Source organism: Palaemon carinicauda, chromosome 1, assembly GCF_036898095.1.
Source record: "Palaemon carinicauda isolate YSFRI2023 chromosome 1, ASM3689809v2, whole genome shotgun sequence".
In the NCBI taxonomy this organism is placed as follows: domain Eukaryota; kingdom Metazoa; phylum Arthropoda; class Malacostraca; order Decapoda; family Palaemonidae; genus Palaemon; species Palaemon carinicauda.
Window position 1 is genome coordinate 143,826,453 of NC_090725.1, and position 23,246 is coordinate 143,849,698.

General features: G+C 40.0%; 1 protein-coding gene across 1 annotated transcript in view; it reads left to right on the forward strand.

Moving 5' to 3' along the window:
• Window positions 1–23,246, forward strand: part of Gnf1 (germ line transcription factor 1) — a 315,450-nt gene that overhangs the window by 198,620 nt on the left and 93,584 nt on the right. Inside the window, exon 10 of the mRNA XM_068385704.1 lies at window positions 14,344–14,490. Within this exon, the coding sequence (XP_068241805.1) occupies window positions 14,344–14,490 (147 nt within the window). The remainder of the gene's footprint in view (window positions 1–14,343; window positions 14,491–23,246) is intronic.

Genomic DNA, 23,246 nt, shown 5'->3' on the forward strand with positions numbered 1-23,246 from the left:
AGCTATTAGATATAATAGTAAGTATTACTATTGATAGTATGCATTTATATCAATGATATAAACAACTAAATACTCATTTCACCCTTTCTTTCCTTACAGGAGGAGCCAATGGTCAAGTGTGCATTCATGTTCTGGAACCACAAGAGTAAGGACATTTGTGGGCATACGATGTGCAGGTCTCGTTTCTCCTGCTGCATCGTATCTGGATCCCTGAGGTACTGGGACCCGAAGGGTTGCTCCAACGGCTCGACCTTGCTGACCGACGGCTTTTGGGAAGGGATCCCTGACACTACGGAGTCAAAGGATACAGCAAGGGAAACCCTTCGAAGGTGGGTAAGAGGATTCCAGAAGAACTATCCGGGAAACCCTTCGAAGGTGGGTAAGAGGATTCCAGAAGAACTATCCGGGACCTTACCTACCTAACGAATCTTTAAGGTGCCTTCTGTTCCCTAAGGCTCAATCCAGTGCGGTTGTGCCTCAGGTACAGGTCCAGCCTCCTTCATCCAACTGACAGTGGACGCGGACATCAACAAGGCACTGCAAGGCATGAACATCCACCAAGAACAGATGTCAGAGGTGTCCACCGACACCAAACAGGACCTACTGCAAGAAGGCCCTGAAGAAGAAGTGGTTCAACCGCCTAAGGAGGAAGGAGGATCCGTTTTGACGGTGACTGAGAACCCTCAGTTCACTGTGACGGCATATACACCTGTGCCGTCAACCTCATCAGCCCCAACTCCCCAACCTGATGTGTAGGTCGGCAGGAGCGAAGCACTCGTAGAGTCGATCCAGCAGATGTTGGCAGTGTTCCGGAAGGAACAAGAGGAGATTAAGCAAGATCTCAAAGAGACGAAGAGAGAGGTGAAGGAAGGGAAACACTGGCGCTTTCAGGGGTTCTACTAAGCCCTTTAGAGTATCTGACCTCCTTCACTGCTCCGAAAGCAACCCCTGGAGGTATACTAAGCACATGCCCATGATGAATGGGAAGCTTTATATCTCCGAGAAGTTGGGGGCCAAACCCCTTGAAGATCTCCAATTCTTGCCCAGCTTTTCAGCATACCCAGATTGCTATATGAGACTGCGGGATGAACCAGCATCCCGCGAGGAGACAGTACCTAAGGAAGTCATTGTCTTCGAGCATGACAAGGCACAGGCTATCCTACAGTACCTAAGGAAGTCATTGTCTTCGAGCATGACAAGGCACAGGCTATCCTAACTAAGACCCTAAAAGGAACCGGATATACCAACTCCAAAGTCTCGGCATTGAGCAAGAGGCATCCAACCTTCATTGCTCCTTCTTCCAGAGCTTTCCCCTTCTCAGTGAAAGCCTTTGACTGTGTCATGAGAGCAGTCGATGAGGGCAAACCGTGCCCAGTCTTAGAGGAATGCAAACCATTATCTCTAGCCATGCCTACCTGCGAGGAGAAGTGGAAAGAAGTACATCTAACCTTCTCCGTCTCTAAGTTGGATCCGGAGATAGCAGGCCAGCAGTTCAACGAGAACCTTCCAAAGTTGCCTGAACATCTTTTGAGAAGAGAACGGGAGACAAAAGAGAGACTTGCTGCTTCTTTGTCTCATCAGAACTGCCTGGAAATGTGTGCAGGCCTCACCACTGCCCCAGACATGTACATGGTCTTAGCTAAGTCCTCATGGGTACCCTTGTGAAGGACTTATATGCCTTCGTCAGGTCAAGGAGAATCTGTAGAGGGCACGTGTTTGCCGCAGCAACGGTAAAACACGAACCCAGGAAGCTGATCACATCATGCATCTGGGGCAAAGACCTTTTCCCACAAGACGTGGTTCAAGAAGTTATTGCCAAAGCTGCCACGGAGAATAGGAACCTTCTCCGAAAGTGGGTCATGTCTTCTAAGAGGAAATCATCCTTAGACAGTGGTCCCCAGCCTAAGAACAAGAAGGCAAAGAAACCACGTAGACCTGCACAGCTTCCGACTGTGACCATGGCCACAGTGCCCCAAATAGTAACCCAGCCACAAACCACCTTTCAGATGGTCCCTCAGCAGCTAGTGGTCCAATCACCTGTTTTCAACCCAGGTTTTGAGAGGCACACGACTACTTTTTGACCCTACAAAGGTAGAGGCACAAAAAGAGGGTCCTCAATAAACCCCTCATGGGGTAGAGGAGGACGCAGTCACGGAAGCAAGTCCTCAGGAACCTCTAAGCAATGAGAGGTTCCAGGTAGGAGGCAGACTCTTCCACTTTCAGTATCGTTGGACCTTCGATCCCTGGGCCCACAGCCTAATCATGAATGTACGCTGTTGGAAATGGAACAAAATTCCACCTCCTTTTCCAGAATTCTTCCAACACTCCACCCCCTTGTTGGAAGAATATACCTCAGAACTCTTGAACAAGAAGGTAATAAGGAAAGTGAAGTCCATCAGATTTCAGGGAAGGCTGTTTTGTGTTCCCAAGAAAGACTCGGACAAACTCAACAAGTTCATCGAGAACAACAAGTTCCGGATGCTTACCTTACAACACATAAGGACCCTTCTACCAAAAGGGGCATACACAGTCTCAACAGACCTGGCAGATGTTTACTGGCACCTACCAGTCAGCTGCCCCCTCTCCTCCTACCTAGGATTTAGGATACAGAAGAAAAAGTATGCCTTCACACCCATGCCCTTTGGGCTAAACATAGTCCCAAGGATATTCACAAAACTTGCGGATACAACCGTCCAACAACTACGCTCTGAAAGAATTCAGGTAGTAGCATACCTGGACGACTGACTGGTGTGGGCAGCATCCAGGATGACTCGTCTACAAGCAGCCGGAAAGGTGATCCAGTTTCTGGAGCACCTAGGCTTCAAGATCAACCGCAAGAAGTCTCGCCTTTCTCTAGCACAGAAGTTTCAATGGTTAGGAATCCATTAGAACTTACAGTCACACCTCTCCATCCCATTGAAGAAGAGGAGAAAAATAGCAGGATCTGTCAAGAGACTAATCAAACACAAGAGGATTTCAAGACGCCAACAGGAAAGAGTATTGGGCTCTCTCCAGTTCGCAGCAGTGACAGACCCAGTGCTAAAAGCACAATTAAAAGATGCGTCAGGAGTCTGGAGAAGGTACGCATCAAACGCTCGAAGAGATCAACAAAGGTTGACAGCGACCCGAATGCGCACGCTATTAAGGCCATGGTCAACAGCCAAGAGCCTAGCACGAACAATTCCCTTACAACTACGTCAGATATCAGTGGTAATACACACAGACGCCTCCCTGGAAGGATGGGGAGGCCATTCGCAAGAAAGGAAAGTGCAGGGGAATTGGTCGCACCAGTTCAAAACTTTTTACATCAACATCTTGGAGGCTATGGCAGTCTTCTTAACGTTGAAGAAACTATCCCCTCGCAGGTCAGTCCACATCAGACTGGTCTTGGACAACGAAGTGATAGTAAGATGTCTAAATCCACAAGGCACGAGATCACCTCACATCAATCACGGGATGTTAGCCATCTTCTACCTGGCAAGGAAGAGAAGATGTCACTTATCAGCAGTTCACCTGCAAGGGTTCCGCAATGTGACGGCGGATGGTCTATCCATGCGAAAGCCGATAGAGACAGAATGGTCCCTAGATGCAGACTCATTCTCCTTCATCTCGGAAAAAGTCCTAGAACTGCAGATCGACCTCTTCACAATGAGCGACAAGAAGAAACTACCTCGTTGTGTATCCCCTTATGAGGACCTTCAAGCAGAAGCGATTGACGCCATGTCTCTCAACTGGAACAGATGGAATCGAATCTACCTGTTCCCCCAACCAATCTCCTGCTAAAAGTCCTCGACAAACTAAGATCCTTCAGAGGAATAGCTGCAGTAGTGGCCCCCAAATGGCCCAGAAGCAATTGGTTCCTTCTAGTTCTAGAATTGAAACTGAAGCTGCTTTCTCTGCCGAACCCAGTTTTATCCCAACTGGTTTAGAAGTCAACTGTTTACGCTTCCTCCTTGAGAACTACAACCTACATCTCATGATTTTCTCGCACTAGCAGCCAAGAAAAGGTTTAAGATCTCAAAGGACAAGATCGACTTCATCGAAGAATACAAGTGAAGTTCAACTAGGAGACAATATGAATCATCTTGGAAGAAGTGGGTTTCCTTTGTGAAAGCAAGGAAACCGACGGAAATATCAATAGACTTCTGTCTCTCCTTCTTCATCCACCTACACGAACAAGGCCTTGCTTCCACCACAATAACTGTATGTAAGTCAGCTTTGACTAGACCTCTTCTGTATGTCTTTCAGGTGGACCTTTCAGGTGAAATCTTCAATAAGATACCAAAAGCATGCGCTAGACTCAAACCGGCAACCTCTCCAAAGCCCATAACATGGTCATTGGACAAAGTCTTGCACTATGCTTCGAATATGGACAATGAGGATTGCACCCTAAAGGATATAACACAGAAAGTGATATTTCTGTTTGCTATAGCATCAGGGGCCAGAGTTAGTGAAATAGTAGCCTTATTAAAAAATGAAGGCCATATTCAGTTCTTGGAAACAGAAGAACTGAATCTCTTCCCTGATCCTACCTTTCTCGCCAAAAACGAGCTGCCCACCAAAAGGTGGGGTCCTTGGAGAATCTGCCCTCTGAAGGAAGATGTCTCTCTATGCCCAGTAGAGTGTCTCAAGCAAGGTCTATCTTCGAAGAACTTCAGACTTCAAGGAGGGACAGCTCTTCGGAGGTGAAACCTCAGGATCAAACTTATCTCTAAAACAACTGAGGGCGAAACTCCCCTACTTTATTCGCAGAGCGGATCCTGACAGCACACCCGCAGGTCACGATCCAAGGAAAGTTGCTTCTTCGTTGAATTTCTTTCAACATATGGGCTTTGAGAGGCTCCACTCATATACAGGGTGGAAATCATCCAGAGTCTTCTATAAACATGCGAAGCAAGTGCATGAGATAAAACACTTTGTGGTGGTGGCAGGTAGTGTCTTAAAACCTGTCGTCTAGTGCTGCGATGAGCAGTGGACTTTTTTGGGGACTCAACAGTGTATTGGGTGAATAGGTGTTAATACCTTTCAATGAAAATCACTATGGTGATTAATAGACTGTTCTATACAGGTGCAGAGTCTAACCAATAACATCAGTGTCGTGTGAACATTTGAACACAGTGTTGAAGCATATCCAACATCCGAGTAAAACTAGACAAGTTTAGCTTCACATTCATTGAGTGGCATTTTTCTAAAAATGAATTAATATATGTATATTTTCCCTTACAGGTCAGAAATGTATATAACCATGATGTTTATATGTGCAAGGTTAGATTCCTTCTCATGAATTATTAATTTATTTTGCTTTTGAAAATAAAATGAAAAAATGTATCTGCGTCTTCTTTTATCCTCAGTCTATTTTCTATTGTCTATTCCTTAAATAAACACCTTGATGGTACAGATTTCCAAAGTACGAAAAGCTAACCTCTAAAATTTTCCCCTTTTGTTCTTATAGAAATACAAATTTTGAATCCTTATAGTCGAAGTTGACATTTTCTCAGCACGGGGCAGGAAGCTTTAAGCTAGTTCCAATCTTGGTTTATATGACAAGTAACGGTAATGTCATATATAAGGGTCTAGGAGACCATATAAGGAACTGATTCAAAGTAAAGGCACTTATACAAACCCACTGATATAGTACTTTCAAGTTAATTCTCTGGTAAGCTTCCATCAGGACGACATGGCCGAGCCCAAAAAACGGATTTTGAGCAAAGCGATAAATCTATTTTTGGGTGAGATAGCCATGTTGTCCTGATGGACCCACCATTCTTCCTTAAATGACCCCACTCGAAACTACTCTTATATGCGGCTATTCCTGCTTCAATGCAATCTAGGAATGATGGGCCGTAGTAGTACGGAGAGGAGGCCCACCGGGTACCTTGATAACGGTTCCCCTTTCATTCGCCACTCTTCCCCCTCAAAGAGTTAAGTCTATTTGGGGTGAAGATTGCTATGTGTCGTATCAAAAAATACGTCCCCTGATATTATGCGATATCCTTAAAGATATATTAAGGATACTTGCTCCAGGAGTTAAAATTCTGGAGACCTATGGTTAATTCTCTGGGAGTATCATTGTAACAAATATCCCTTAGAAAGCTACCCAAAGGAACCTTCCATCATGACGACATGGCTATCTCACCCAAAAATAGATTTTTCGCTTTGCTCAAAATCCGTTATATATATATATATATATATATATATATATATATATATATATATATATGTATATATATATATATATATATATATATATATATATATATATATTTATATATATATATATATATATATATATATATATATATATATATTTATATATATATATATATATAATATATATATATATATATATATATATATATATAAATACACAGTGATGCCTCAGGATACGAAAGTAATCCGTTCAGGATATGGTTTCGTATCCTGATTTTTTCGTATCCTGAGTCGCGTTTTACATGTAAATAGCCTAATCCGTTCCAAGCCTTACGAAAAGACACCTTTTCTTTCATAAACACGCTAAACTGTAGTAATAAACATGCAATGCAGCCATTTCTATCATTCAATAATTAACCCAACCGTTAAAAACAGCCTAATCCATTCCAGAAACCACCATGAGATTATTCAATAGCGTAGTTATAGCCTAGTTATCCCCTCCAAGCCTTAAGAAAACGGTCCGTTTTCTTTACTACTGTATAAAAGTTACGGTACTGTATGTAAAGCATTTGGATCAGTGAAGGTGTATTGTTACCTGAACGTACACCTAAATTAAGGATCGATACCCTGAAAAAAAGGTTACAGTTAATTAGTGTAACAAAAAAGTTGAAACTTACCTTTTGATTGAGACGATGTCCGATAGCGAAGTCGCGGCAGAGGAGGATGGCATAAGGCAGAAAACGTAACAAGTGACACACTACGTACAGCAATTTACACACTTAACACATTAACACTTAAACTTTACGAAATAAAAAAATGGCAGAAATAATTAACACTTAACATTACGTACGGAAAACTATAAAATGAAAGAAAAAATTACTTTAACACTTAACGGTAACATAAAGCTTAAAATTGAATTTTTTTTTTTGCTTTTTTATAACTTTACGTTTTTCATATTTTCTAAATTTCTTCTACTTCTTCATCACTTTCTTTTTTCTGTTTCTTTTCTTTACTTTCACCTTCTAATTCTTCATCACTTCCTCTTTTCTGTTTTTTTTCTTCCCTTTCACCTTCGTCTTGGCCTACTAATACCGCTGGCCTCTTTAATAAGAAACTATCCATTGAAGCTTGTTTCTGCCTACTTTTCAACACATTTCTAAAATGCGTTAGGCAAACGTCATTGCAGTGCTAAAGCGCACGGTTGGTATAAACTTTTTCTGGATGTTCCTTTTCGACGTAGTCTGCCATTTTATGGAAACATGCGAGAATTTCCTTAATGTCTGCCGTTTTCAAAGGTGTAACATCCTCCTCATCACCGCTAGAGAATTGCTCTTGAACAACACTCATTTGCATCGTCTCCAACTCCTTCAGGTCGTCCGTCGTCAACTCCTCGTGGTGCTCCTCGATAAGTTCATCTATATCCTCGGCGCTAACTTCCAGCCCCATGGACGTACCAAGATGTACGATGTCAGCCACCTTAAACTGCTGAATGGGTTCAGGATTGTCAACGATCTCGGCTTCGCCTCCAGGCTTCCCGAACCCCTCGAAGTCTCGTGCAGAGACAGCATCAGGCCACAGCTTCCTCCAAGATGAGTTCAGGGTATGCCTCGAAACTTCCTGCCAAGCGTGATCGATGAGTTTGAGGCATATCACAATATTAAAGTGATCTTTCCAGAATTCACGCAGAGTGAGGTTTGTACTCTCTGTGACTTGGAAACATCTCTGGAAGAGATGCTTCGTGTACAATTTTTTAAAATTTGAAATAACTTGCTGGTCCATGGGCTGGAGGAGAGGGCTGGTGTTAGGCGGTAGATATAGGACCTTTATGAAGGAATACTCGGCCAGAAGATATTCCTCGAGACCAGGAGGGTGAGCTGGAGCATTGTCCAACAACAGCAGACGTTTCATAGGGAGGCGCTTTTCTTCCAAATATTTTCGGACAGTCGGCCCGAAGCAGACATTCACTCAATTAATGAAAAGTTGCCTCGTTACCCAGGCTTTAGCATTCGCCTTCCACATCACGGGAAGGTTCTCCTTGATGACTTTGTGGGCTTTGAAGGCTCGGGGATTTTCTGAATGGTACACCAGCAGGGGCTTTATCTTGCAGTCCCCACTGGCGTTTGCACAAAAAGCAAGGGTAAGCCTGTCCTTTATAGGCTTATGTCCGGGTAGCCTCTTCTCCTCCGCCGTGATGAACGTCCGACGAGGCATTTTCTTCCAGAAAAGCCCAGTTTCGTCGCGATTGAAAACTTGTAGCGAACTGTAGCCTTCCTGCAGAGTCAACTCGTCGAACGTTTTAACAAAGGCTTCGGCGGCCTTCATGTCCGAGCTGGCTGCCTCCCCATGCCGTATCACTGAATGAATGCCAGTCCTTTTCTTGAATTTCTCGAACCACCCCCGAGAAGCCTTGAACTCTGGGGGTTCCTGCTGGGATGTTCCTTCTCCTGCCCCTTCTTCGGCCTGAGAGCGCACAATATCACCGAAAATGGCGGAGGCCTTCTGGCATATTGTAGTCTCAGTGATGGTGTCTCCTGAGATCTCTTTGTCTTTGATCCACACAAGAAGCAGCCTCTCCATCTCGTCATGCACGTGGGTTCTCTTGTTGGAGAAAATAGTGACGCCCTTAGAAGGTGCCGCTGCTTTGATGGCCGCCTTCTGCTTCAGGATGGTGCCTATCGTAGATGGATTCCGGCCATACTCCTTGGCGATCGCACTTGAACGCATGCCAGACTCGTACTTTTTTACGATTTCAAGTTTCGTCTCCATCGAGAGCATCGTCGTCGTCTTCTTTCTTTCCGCAACATTCTTGGGACCCATGGCTACAGTAATACATAATATAATACACTACGTACGTTATATACAGTACTATATATAGTAAACACTAATACAGTACAGTGCACAGTAACGAATGTTTAATAACGATAACACGTGGCGTACGAATGTACTGTATATTAACACTACGTCAAACAAGCGAAAGCACACAATGTCTGTTAACGATACCGCGGTCGGAACGAAAAGAGAGAGAGAGAGATGAACGCCCGTGCGTAAGCAAGCTGGGATAGTTGCCGACCAATAGGAAAGCAGGATCTTATAGCGTCAGCTAGCATCTGAGTAGGGAGATAACCAATGGGTGAGCGGGAGGCTGTAAGTGAGTCTACCCAAGTTCAAAGTCTGGGGGCGCGCGCTTTTTAAAATTACTCTCGGCGAAGAGTTGGGATCTCGTAAGGTTTCCGTATCCTGAAATTTTATTTGTATACTGGGGCATAAAAATCTTTGAATCGCTTTTCGTATCCTGAATTTTTCGTAAGCAGAAACTTTCGTATCCAGAGGTATCACTGTATATATATACATACATACATACATACATATATATATATATATATATATATATATATATATATATAATTTATTGAGATATATTCTGTTAACATGAAATATCCATTACAGTGAACCCTCGTTTATCGCGGTAGATAGGTTCCAGACCCGACCGCGATAGGTGAAAATCCGCGAAGTAGTGACACCATATTTACCTATTTATTTAACATGTATATTCTGACTTTTAAAACCTTCCCTTGTACGTAGTACTGTTAACAAACTACCCTTTAATGTACAGAACACTTAATGCATGTACTACAGTACCCTAAACTAAAACAGGCACAAATATTAAAGGCGACTTTATATCATGCGTTTCCTAAACACGCCAAAAAGAACGATAAAAAATGGCAACCAATGTTTTGTTTACGTTTATCTCTGATCATAATGAAGAAACAAACGCATTTACACATCTGTGTATAGGTTAGTTTTTGCATCGATTATATTGATTATTCAGTACAGTATGTTGATTTTGTTATTACCAATGTTTCACTTAATTTTTCTTAGGACTTCCAAATGAAATGTTTTTCTTTATGACGCCGCATGAAACGACGGCGTCATAAAGTATGCTCAGTAAACAAACGAAGGCATTTAACGCGCATGATGAAAGTGATAAATAATGAGGTTGCAGTAAAAGCTTTTATAAAATATGTTATTACAAATATTATTTACCGTATCTATATAAAATCATACATACGTAGCAAAGCAGGAAAACAATTTACGAGAGAGAGAGAGAGAGAGAGAGAGAGAGAGAGAGAGAGAGAGAGAGAGAGAGAGAGAGAGTTGTTTTACGTACGTAAATGTAAATTTAAAAAAAAAAAAAAGCCCCATTTCATATAAAATAGATTACAAATATTTTACTTTATCATATTACAGTAGTCTGTATAATACTGTAAAGTTCAGTACAGTATGTTGTTGTTATAGTCGTGGCGATGAAATTCTCACGAAACAAAAACACGCCATTTGATTACAACAGCTGATTCATTCTCTCTCTCTCTCTCTCTCTCTCTCTCTCTCTCTCTCTCTCTCTCTCTCTCTCTCTCTCTCTCTCTCCGTGTTATACAATACTTACATTTAGATGAAGAAACTAAAATTAGTTTTCTTAGTGTCAATTAAATACGAAACGAAAAAAATTATGCCGAGTCTACATCCATTTCAATCATAGCTAAAAATACGGCATCCGATTTCATCAGCAAACCACTATTTTTTGGGAAACATCATCTTATTCTAGAAAATTTCTACTCTTTAAATATTTAATTGCACATTAAGAAAGCGTGTACTTTTGTTTTTAAATTTCGGGTGTGTTTTAAAAATCGAGTATTATTGACTTCTTTTTGTTTTACTTTTGGCTGTGATTAGATCAGCTGACATCTAGCTGCCGCTCGAGAGTGTACGAATACACTAACAAAGTATCGTTTATACAATTTCTTAACTTATTCAAACCGTCTACAGTATACAGTTGATATTACATAAGCACCAATTTGTTATAACCTATCAAATTTTTTTGTTTATTACATTTAAACCCCCCTCTCTCTCTCTCTCTCTCTCTCTCTCTCTCTCTCTCTCTCTCTCTCTCTCTCTCTCTCTCTCTCTCTCTCTGTGGGCTACTTTTCACTACCTCCCATTCCTTACCTCTCTCTATCTCTCTAAAAAATTATATCTTTGTTGCTCCTCAAAGTTTCATTTATATTGAAAATCAATCATGATTCAATTTTCCTTACTTTCTCCAATCTCGCACCATCGGTCACATCGCGGTATTTTCGAAATTTCCGGAAAATCCGCGATATATGTATATACATGGGTTATGAAAAAAATCCGCGAAGTGGTGAATCCGCGATGGTCGAACCGCTAAGTAGCGAGGGCTCACTGTATATATATATATATATATATATATATATATATATATATATATATATATACATGGGTTATGAAAAAAATCCGCGAAGTGGTGAATCCGCGATGGTCGAACCGCTAAGTAGCGAGGGCTCACTGTATATATATATATATATATATATATATATATATATATATATATATATATATATATATCTATATATCTATATATATATTTATATATATATATATCTATATATCTATATATATATATATATATATATATCTATATATATATATTTATATATATATCTATATATATATATTTATATATATATCTATATATATATATATATATATATATATATCTATATATATATTTATATATATATCTATATATATATATGTATATATCTATATATATATATATATATATATATATATGTATATAAATTTTATCAACTTCCTGTTAATATGAGTTCTGTTAACCCGATTTCGAAGTTACACGTTAAAATTTATTGAGATATATTCTGTAAACACGAAATATCCATTATTACACGAGTTGAATTTCCCGCCAAAGAGCAAGAGTGAGAGAGAAAGAGAGAGGTTAAAAAGAATCTAAGCTTACAACCAAATAAAGTTTAGTTTTTAATGTAGTACCAAAAAAAAGTAATATACTTTTATGAGTAAATGTACATCCATATTTGTAAATGTAGATGTTTACAATTTAGCATATTTACAGTAGCCTACATCCCAGCTCTTTATTTGTGAATGTGGTTTGCTCTATGATAGTATAAAATAGAAAAATTTTGTAAGGTTGAATAACAAATTAGGTTTCAAAAATGATATTACATTAGTATAAAATAAACTTAATTGTTACATTTACCAATATTTATATTCAATATCTTTGTTTACATCGCGTACGCAGATGGCTGTGGATTGTCAACGTCAACTGCTGATTCATCTGTTGTTGTTTTTTGATAAGCATTTTAATAAGAAACTGGTCGAGAGTTTGTTGAACAGTGTTCTTTTATTCAAGGATTACGTGATAGGGAGTAAAATCATATCAACAATACACTGTTAACTATGTGTGAGCATAATCGTGATACCGTCATGACCTTGAAAACAGCTGACAACAAGACAAAAAAAAAAAAAAAACAATCTGTAATTTCTGTGGTTAAAATACATTTTGAATTGATAATAGAAAAGTACAAAAATTATTAAACGAAGGGTAATTGTTTACAACATCACGCTCTCCATTTACTCCAAAATAATGCAATCCTGCAGTTCTCATCTTTTTGCACAGTAATTAGGTGGTTGTTTAAATTCTGGGAAAGCAATAATTAGCAAGATATGTTGAGGAAGGGGGAAGGGGTTATAAAAGTAAAATAGCTCGGTTTCCTCACCAAACGACTTGGAACTGACATTTCAACATAGTCAGCCAAACAGAATTCGTGATGCCAGCGTACATAAACTGAAATTCGTGATGCCAGCGTACATTTGATATACAGTACTGTATATTCAAAATATACTTTATCAAAAATTGAGTGATTACTCAAAAGTGTCACTCTTTGTAAATTGCATATTTTATAGACACTTTTGAGTAATTAATCCAGGATTGCATTATTTTTGAGTAAATGGAGAGCGTGGTGTTGTAAGCAATTACCGAACGAAGTTCAGATAATATCGAAAACCAGGATTATTTTAGACATCATTCAATTCATGTAGTTTATGTTGTCGGATATTAAGTTATAGATGTGCAGATGAAATTGAATGACCTCTTAATTCCTGCCTACGATCAAACATAGATTTAAGCAAAGTAAAAGTTTATATTGTGTGTAGGTTGTAGGTTGGCCAAGGCACCAGCCACCCGTTGAGATACTACCACTAGAGAGTTATTGAGTCCTTTGATTGTCCAGACAGTACTGCATTGGATCCCTCTCTCTGGTTACAGCTCATTTTATCTTTGCCAACACATACGCTGAATAGTCTGGCCTATTCTATACACATTATCCTCTTTCCTGATACATTTGACAACACGGAAATTACTAAACAATTCTTCTCTCAAGAGGTTAACAACTGCACTATAATTGTTCAGTGGCTACTTTCCTCTTGGTAAGGGTAGAAGAGACTCTTTAGCTATCGTAAGCAGCTCTTCTAGATGAACACTCCAAAATCAAACCATTGTTCTCTAGTCTTGGGTAGTGCCATAGCCTCTGTACCATTGTCTTCCTCTGTCTTTGGTTAGAGATCTCTTGCTTGAGAGTACACTCAGGCACACTATTGTATCTTTTTTCTCTCGTGATTTTCAAGTTTTTATCTTCTTGTTATTTTCAAGTTTTTTTAGTTTGTATATGAGAGATTTATTTTAATATTATTATTGTTCTTAAACTTCTCTTGTAGTTTATCCTTATTTCCTCTCCTTACCAGGCTATTTTCCCTGTTGGAGCCCTTGGGCTTATAACATCCTGCTTTTCCAACTAGGGTTGTAGTGTAGTAAGTAATAATAAGTAATAATGATAGTATTATCTGACATGTTCTAAAGAACATACAGTATATATATACTGTATATATATATTCATACACACACTCACACACACAGACAGACATATATATATATATATATATAGATATAGATATATATATTATATATATATATATGTATATATATATATATATATATATATATATATATATATATATACATATACATATATATATATATATATATATATATATATATATATATATATATATATATATACGTATATATATATATATATATGTATATATATATATATATATATATATATATATATATATATATATATATATATGTACATATATATATATATATATATATATATATATATATATATATATATATATAAATAATAAGTCTGATAACCTTAGGTTTTACTAGGAGTAATATTGTATCTATACATTTTTGTTTTTTCAGATTTTTAAATCTATTCTTTACTTTTTAAGGCAAAACAACGACAGCTCATCTGGTTTGTAAAGAAGTGGGCTTTGATTTTGTGGAGCTTAATGCTTCTGATGCTCGATCAAAACGGCGCTTGGATGAAGTGGTATCGGAACTACTTTCAAATAAAAATCTTGCTGCATATGCCGGAGGTATGTGTAATGCTGAAAAGAAAATGTTTTAATATTTAAAGAATTTTCTATAGTTAGTACTTTCTTGTAGTTAGGTTTTTTTATTACAATATTCAGATCTTTCCCAAGATTAATTAGCTATATGTTTCAGAGACTGATTTTCTTGACGGTAAAAATTGAAATGAGAATTTCAACTTTAAGCTTATGACCAGGCTATAGTTCGCCAGGAACTCCGCCAGATGGAAGAGCCACATTGGATTTGACATAATATTTTTGTCTTATGTAGCTAGGAATAATGTTTGGTTAACAGTACATATTTTATGATATTTCTTACTCCCATTTTTTTTTGTTACATAGCAAGTTAATCTTGATTTTATTCCAGGCAGAGTGGGGGTCAATTATGAATTCAATTTGAATTGATGCTAAAAATGTTGAAATTATAATTGAAAAAATTAATTTAATTGGAATTGATTCCCAAGCAATTGAGATTAATTGACATGAAATGATGCTAAATTGCTGATATTTGATATGAATTGATTGGTATATCCTTATATGTATAACTAATCTTGTGTGTTATAAACTGAACATTCACATAATGTACCATTGCATTAAGGCTAAATAATAGGAATTAAAACATCCCATTCTTGAACCTGACATGTTATGAATAAATAAATTTTTATAGTGATAGAATTAGGCTATAAAGACTTGTCAATCTTGAACATGTATAAATAGTTTGAGTCTATGGAGGCTTTCCAGCTATCTGGTTCTTGGATCCAAATTACAAGCTGGATTGGTGCTATTACAATGAAGTCCAAGATATTCGTGACCCTCTGGCTAATAAATACAAAACCGCATGCAGTGTGCCTGCTTCATCTAATACATCTACCATGGATGTTTCTACTGCTGAACCACTACCAACAAAACCATTAAAAACCAGGTTTCATTCTACCTCAGTCAACCATGTATACAAAATTGCAGCGATTCCCCAGACTACAGGAAGGGCAAGTAGTGTGTGTTTCCAATCATGAATATACTAGCAGAAAAATACCTAGCCGTTCCTGCTACATTGGCTTCTGTGGAAAGACTGTTTGCTGTTGCCTGCAAGCTTCTCAAATCCAAAATGTGTCATTGAACTCCCTTGCCATGGGATCGCAAGGGGGCAAGCCCTTCGGTCAGAAGTCCAGACCTAGTTGAAGAAGGGCGCTCTCCAAGAGGTCCTCAATGGATCTCCAGGCTTCTTCAGTCGACTGTTTCTTGTAAAGAAGGCGTCTGGAGGCTGGAGACCAGTCATCGACCTCTCAGCTCTGAACAAGTTTGTCAAACAAACTCCGTTTAGCATGGAGACAGCAGACACGGTCAGACTAGCAGTAAGACTGCAAGACTTCATGTGCACACTGGACCTAAAGGACGTGTACTTCCAGATCCCAGTCCATCCGTTTTCAAGGGAGTACTTAAGATTCAGCCTAGACATCAGAATATACCAGTTCAAGGTGCTGTGCTTCGGTCTCTCCACAGCACCACAAGTCTTCATCAGAGTGTTTACCCTAGTGTCATCTTGGGCACACAGGATTGGCATCTGTCTCCTCCATTATCTGGACGACTGGCTAATCCTAGTAGACTCTGTGTCAACCCTTCTTCAATACCGAGACAAACTTCTGAGACTTTGCCAGGATCTGGGGATCATGGTAAATCTTGAGAAGTCCTCTCTGCTTCCTACTCAGAGACTGGTATAGACACCATTCTCCACAAAGCCTTCCCATCAGACGACAGGATAACAAGGCTGAGAAAGGTCGCAAGACCTTTTCTTAGACAAGAAGAGCTTCCAGCCCAATCGTGGTTACGTCTCCTCGGTCAACTTTCATCACTGACCCGTCTAGTTCCCAATGGTTGCCTCAGGATGAAATCAATCCAGTGGTGACTCAAGTCCCAGTGGAATCAAGCACACGCCTCCCCGGACATCCAGATCCCCATGGGACTGCGGAACTGACAGATTTTCAGTGGTGGGTGACAGACGAGAATTTACGAAAGGGAGTGGACCTTCTCTTCCTCCCCCCAGATTTGATGCTGTTCTCAGACGATTAAAAAAAAGGGGGATAGGGGCCACGTGCTGCACCACACGACCTCAGGCCACTGGTCAGAGTCAGAAATGTACCTCCGCATAAATCTAGAGATGAAGGCCATCTTTCTGGCCCTTCATCCGTTCTAAAACTTCCTGGCAAGCCACTCAGTGGTGGTGATGAGCAACAACACCACAGTAGTGGCCTACATCAGCAAACAAGGAGGTACTTTTTCGCAGCAACTATCCCATCTAGCAGTAGAGATACTGAGATGTGCCGAAATCCACTCGATACCACTATTGGTACGCTTCATCCTAGGCAAAAGGAATGTGCTCGCTGACAACCTGAGCAGAGGATTTCAGATAGTGAGTACCGAGTGGTCTTTGGATCAGACCCCAAGGCTCTCTGGCAAGATGTTTTTCAACAACGGTGGGACAACATCGACGTTTTTGCCTTTCCCATGTTTTGTCTGATGAGGAGGGTACTCAACAAGACCAGAACATTGGTCAATCTTTTAATGACCCTCATAGCTATGCTATGGCATCACGCAGAATGGTTTCCGGACCTTCTGCAACTCCTAACGGAGCCTCCAAGAGAACTCCCTCCTCGACACAATCCACTTAAACAACCACATACCAACATCTTCCACAAAGCTGTAGCAACTTCACGCCTGGAGACTTATCCAGCATCTCCTCTCTGTGAGAGGATTTTCGCAACAAGTTGCGATTAGGATGTCTGGGCTCCTGCGAAAATCATCAGCAGCAGTCTACCAGACAAAGTGGAAAGTCTTCTGTGGTTGGTGTCGTGGAAGGGGTATCTCTCCACTCGATGCCACTATTCCAGCAATAGCGGAGTTCCTCGTGTATTTGCGTGAAGAAATGCGCCTATCAGTCTCGGCAGTGAAAGGCTATCGCTCAGCCTTAAGCCTCGCCTTCAGGCTGAAAGAAATGGACATTTCTTCTTCGCTAGAACTTTCTCTACTCATACGGAGTTATGAACTTACCTGCTCCAATTCAGAAGTGAGACCTCCCCCATGGAACGTGGTTCGAGTTCTCAGGTCTCTTTAGAGACCTTCCTATGAACCATTACGCCAGGCAACATATCGCCACCTGACTTGGAAGACGGTGTTCCTGCTAGCTTTGGCCTTGGCCAAGCAAGTCAGTGAACTTCATGGTCTCTCATACGACATCGCCCATTCAAGAGGATGGGGGAGAGGTAACGTTCAGCTTCATCCCTGAGTTTATTGCTAAGACTCGGAACACGGGAGTAGCGGATCCTCGATTCAACTCCTTCCTGATTTCTAGTCTCGGTACTGTAGCAGATGACCCAGACTATCTCTTACTATGCCCAGTAAGGAGTTTTAGGCTGTACCGAGAACAGCCGCACTCCGTCCTTGTGTGCCTGCACTATTCGTCAGCACAGGAAGGACCAAGAGGAGGGTCACCAAGAACACCATCTCAGCGTGGATTCACAGGGTCATTGACCATGCACTGAATCCAGACCCTCCTCCATCACGTCACCCCAGAGCTAGAGCTCATGATGTCAGGGGCATAGCTACGTCCCTGGCCTTCAAAAGAAACAACTCAGTGACGCTGGTTCTTCAAGCTGGGGTGTGGAAACGTCAGAACACGTTCATATCCCACTACCTGCATGACGTGACCCTAAGGAAACTTGATACGTTTTCTATCGGTCTTGTGGTGGCTGCACAACAGCGGGTTTAAAACCTCAAGCTCCTTATTGTACAAGTAGCAGAAGGTTGAGGGCATTGTTACCCGGTTTTAGTCTGCATGAATGAAAAGGTTTGACTGGCCCTTATTCTTTTCTTCATTCTCCCCTCTCTTGGGGAAAGCAGCATCCTGGGTTCTCTGCATAGCTGATCTCAAACCACTGCAGGTAAACCATGCTCCCTTGTGTAGCTAGTATTAAGATTAATACTTTTGCGTCCCCATACCCTGACGAGGTGGTATTGGGAAAGCCCTAGTGCACAGTTTTTCCATCTAAAAAATTCAATAACTTTACTAGGACAAGCGAGGCTCAGTGACTCCGTATCCCTTGAGTGCTAACACACTCAGATAAGGATCCCCCGGGTAGAGCCACCCTTCCTAATGGGTGAGTCGCCCCTATTAAATAGTGTGGTTTATATTCCAGTTACGGAACAAATGACATATTCGTAGATAATTTGTATTTTTCCTAACTATACAAACCTTAGCTATTCAACCAAACTTGCCTGCCAGCCCTATCCCCCTTGAAGTCCTACCTCCAAGCAAAGTGAGTTTAATCACAGGTGTGTGAGGGGGAGCGGTAGCAAGCTACCCTCCCTACCCCCAGCTAACTAGCAGTGTGGGTAGTTAACCCTCGTTAAAAATTAAAGGCTCGTCATTTCAGCTACGCCGAAAGTAATACCCCTATTAAATAGCTAAGGTTTGTATATTTAGGGAAAATACAAATCATCTACGAATTTGTCATATTCTGTTGATGCTGTTGGGAGTACCCGAGTTGATAAGATAAGCCTATAATAAAAAGTTGTTAAAGTTGCGTGTTTTAGGTCTCCACTGAGACGATCTACATCATTCTCCTCGGACGATCATAAGCCAGCAGGGACTATCACTAGTCCCCTCTAACCTCCCCCCAGGTGCCACCCTGGGGAGTACCCCCCAGTAGAAGGTCTCACGGTATTCGCGTCCTTGGCGGGGACCGAACTCGGGACCTCTGAAACAAGCCCGCGACGCTACCAACCTAGCTATCCGGAGTATATGGGGCAAAATTTTGAGAAGCCAATTTTTTGTTGATTAAAAATGTGGGCTTTATGGTTATTACAAAGTTGTATAGTAAGTTTTTATAGCATTACTAAATAGTTATGTAAATGATGAAACACTAGGTGAATATTGATGCCTGATAGGCAATAGATATGAGTAGCTTGCCCAATTCGAGTAAAATTTGATTTTTAACTATCATATGAAATATTGATTACCGTATATTACTGTGTGAAGGACGACCCCGTGTGGAGGGTGAACCCCAACATTTCCTGTAAAAAAAAAAGTATTTTTATCATATACTCTATATAATGGGCGAACAGCAATTTCAAGACCAGCCGAATGTTACTACATTTTTTTTATAAAAATTTCACCACACATTTTAATATTTATTTTTTATAACATCTAATAAGCTTTTACTATCATTAGTTATCACTTGCATGTGTAAATGCATTCGTTTGTTTGTCATGATTGGCGATGAAATGTACACAAAACTTTCTCTGTTTTAGGTGGCGATTTTAGGAGAAACATGACATAAAATCACTCTATTCATTTATGAATTTGTAAGAATAAATTGGAAAATCAACATTAATAACAATATTATTATCACATAACCAATACTTGCTAAGATAGATTTTGCTGTAAAAGCTAACCTATACACAGTTGTGTAAGTGCGTTTGTTTATTCGTGGCGATGGAGCATAAGCAAAGCAATGGTTTAGGTTTTAGGTGGCATGTTTAGCAAAAGCATAATATAAATCGTCTTTATTTAATTTATTTTGGATTTCTAAGTATACAGCAAAAGCATTTCAACCAATTTGGACGGAACGGAGGACGATGACAGTGCTAGTACAGTCAAGCTTCGTTTTTTAGTAATAGTTAGATTACAGACACAGGTGCGATGAGCGAATTTCCGCTTATAAATAATGCCCTAGGATGGGCTAACTCCTAACCTAAAAAGTCACTGCCCTTACCATGAGCGTTTGCCCGAGCTGCTGATTGACACAGTAATACTGCCTAATATTGTTTTAATTTAGTTTCTATAACAGTTTATAATCATATGTACAGTGTACAGTACATTTGCACACATGTACACTACGTACTGGACACAGTAAGATTACAGTACAGTATTGTGTCGAGGTAAAGTTTACCGAGTCGTCATCATCCCCTTACTGTTCTGTATGATAAGAGTTGTTCCTATTAAGTATTACTGTACTGTAACCTAATACTCACTGATATTGCATTGTATATTACTGTAATATATGTACAGTAATATTACTACATTACAGCTTAACCCTTTTACCCCCAAAGGACGTACTGGTACATTTCACAAAAGCCATCCCTTTACCCCCATGGACGTACCGGTACGTCCTTGCAAAAAAATGCTATAAAAATTTTTTTTTCATATTTTTTATCTTTTTTTTTTTTTTTTTTAGAAAATTCAGGCATTTTCCAAGAGAATGAGACCAACCTGACATCTCTATGACAAAAATTAAGGCTGTTAGAGCAATTTAAAAATATATATATTACAAAATGTGCTGGGAAAAAATAACCCTTTGGGGGTTAAGGGTTGGAAATTTCCAAATAGCCTGGGGGTAAAAGGGTTAACTGTACTTACAGTAAGTGTTCGGCTTTTTCGTTCAAAATTCGTAGCGCTGCCTACACCGCTACTCAGGAAGCATGACGCAACTACTTATGTGTTGTCTCTTGCGCATTATGTTTTCTATACTTTCTTAAACAGAAATACTGTACAGCTTATTTTTAAACTTAAAACTTACCCGCTGGTTATATAAGAATGGCTATAGTCCCTTGGACGCTCCGCAGAAATTCAAAATCTCCTGGCAATCGCAGATATGCCAGGTGTACACTAGCTCCCTGGCGGTAGACAGGCCGAACTATTCCAACCACTACAGACCTTCCCTGCGCTCTTGCGAGCAAGAAGTGTTGGAATTCACTCGTGATTAACCTGGATTTTAGAAGTATTTTGGTGATGTACATTCTAATTTTTCAGGTTCTGGCATTCGCTTATTTGTTTGTTTGATCTGTGATCATGTATTTATAACTTAAAAGGTAGGATTAGAAATTTTTCAACCGATTTTAAACCTAACAAGAGCAAATGGCGAGATGTAAACATCTAGCCCATTGATGACGTAAGCTAAAAGTTTGATTTGCCTTTATACAAGAATGATAAGTGAATACTTTCTTACGAAATATTTAGTTATAAATTAAGTTAAAGGATTTTAAGAAAATTTTTGTCCTTTTAATAGGTTTTCTTTGGATAATCTTCGATCTGTTTTCAAAGAGTACCTAGCGTTCAGTTTATTTATGTTACGCAGTTGTCAGTGTATCGTTATGATATTACGATTTCTCTTTGTAGCGATTTTTATGAATAGTACTTTCTTCTTACAAATTCAAGTTTTTAAGTTGTACTATATAAAAGGAACATTTTATTTTGCAATTAATTGGTCCTTTCAGTATTTTTCTTTAGTCAAAGATTAAAGGAAGTTACGGTTCAGTTAATGTATATACAACGTAGTATTTTTTACAATCGATGTAGCTCACGATTCTGTGTATCGTTGTTTACTTGTTGGTTTTTGGAATACTAAAATTGTTCATATATTAATTGTAGATGTTCCAATGGTTACGTGTGATAATTCGCCTTTTATTGGAACCCCATAATATAAGGGTTTGTTTTGATTTATAGAGATATTCTTTTCTTATTTCTATTAAGGTAATATTTAATATTTTGTTGCATTTATATGGGATTCAGTGACCTTTGCATTCCCATTCAAACCATTGACATAATATTAAGTCTCTCTCTACGGGGGTCATTTTGTTTGAGAGCGTGTATACTTTGGTTTTAAATAATTGTGAAAATATAATTTTTACCAAAGAGTAAAATGAAAATTTCTAGTGCTAAATTAGTGCAGTGAAATTTATTCAATTCATAGGAGGGTGCTTCTGTTCAGACCTGTCGTTATCCTAGCCTTAGACCTCTTTCAAGCTCCCGGACCCAGGGGAGAAGTTAAGTTGAACGGCGAATGGAATCGAGAGGCGTAGCCTGGCGTTTAACGTCTTGTAAGACCCGAACAGAAGTCCCCTCGAGCGTTTTCTGTCGATCCCCAGAACGCTCACCGTCGCTATAGGTAAGGCGAGGTAATAGTGTTTTCTAACATTAAGCGAGGACGTGGTTCAGGCGCGAAGCTGAAAACAAAATTAGAATCATTCTGTTTGTGTGCCGCCACTTCCACCAGATGGGTGTTCGTCTCCCGACAGTGGGGAGCGCTATGGAATCGACAAAGAAGGCGGGTTCGTGTTTGATAATGCTGCATACGTGTCGCCTAAGATTGATCCTAATTGGTCTTTGCTGTTAAACATGTAACAGCAACTATCTTCGTTTATGCAGTCTTATCAGCCTGCCGTTGGCAGTGCGGTTGGGTGTCACGATTCTGGTTTTGACGCGGTCGCACAGGCGACCTGCCTATTCCGGTGATGACTTGTTTTTGCAAAGGCGGCCTACCAGCTGCAATGTTCAACGGTGGGAGAAGGTGGATGCATCGCTTCGAGTACCTGCTTCTCAACGCCAACTGACCATTCATAGCGCCTAGTGTCAGTCTATCCAGGGGCGCCGACGATCGCCAGGCAGTAGAGCATGCTACCAAGCGACATGACAGACAGCAGAGCGGACCTAAGCGTCAGCAGAGCGGAGCGTCAGCGTCAGTGCAGACGCTTCGCTACCTATGACAACAGACTTTGATGTCTACATGACCATGACCGTCTAGCGTTGGGACATTTTTGCGCCAGGCGCTATATTAAGAAATAAATCTTAACTAGAAAGATATTATATTCTCGGACCAAGGCCTGCTGGGCTAATTCTTGGTTGGGAGAGCTAGAATTAAAACCTCTAAGCATTGAGGTCAGAATTCAGAATCCTAAAGAGTGGACTCCTAGAAATCAAGACTTCTCTT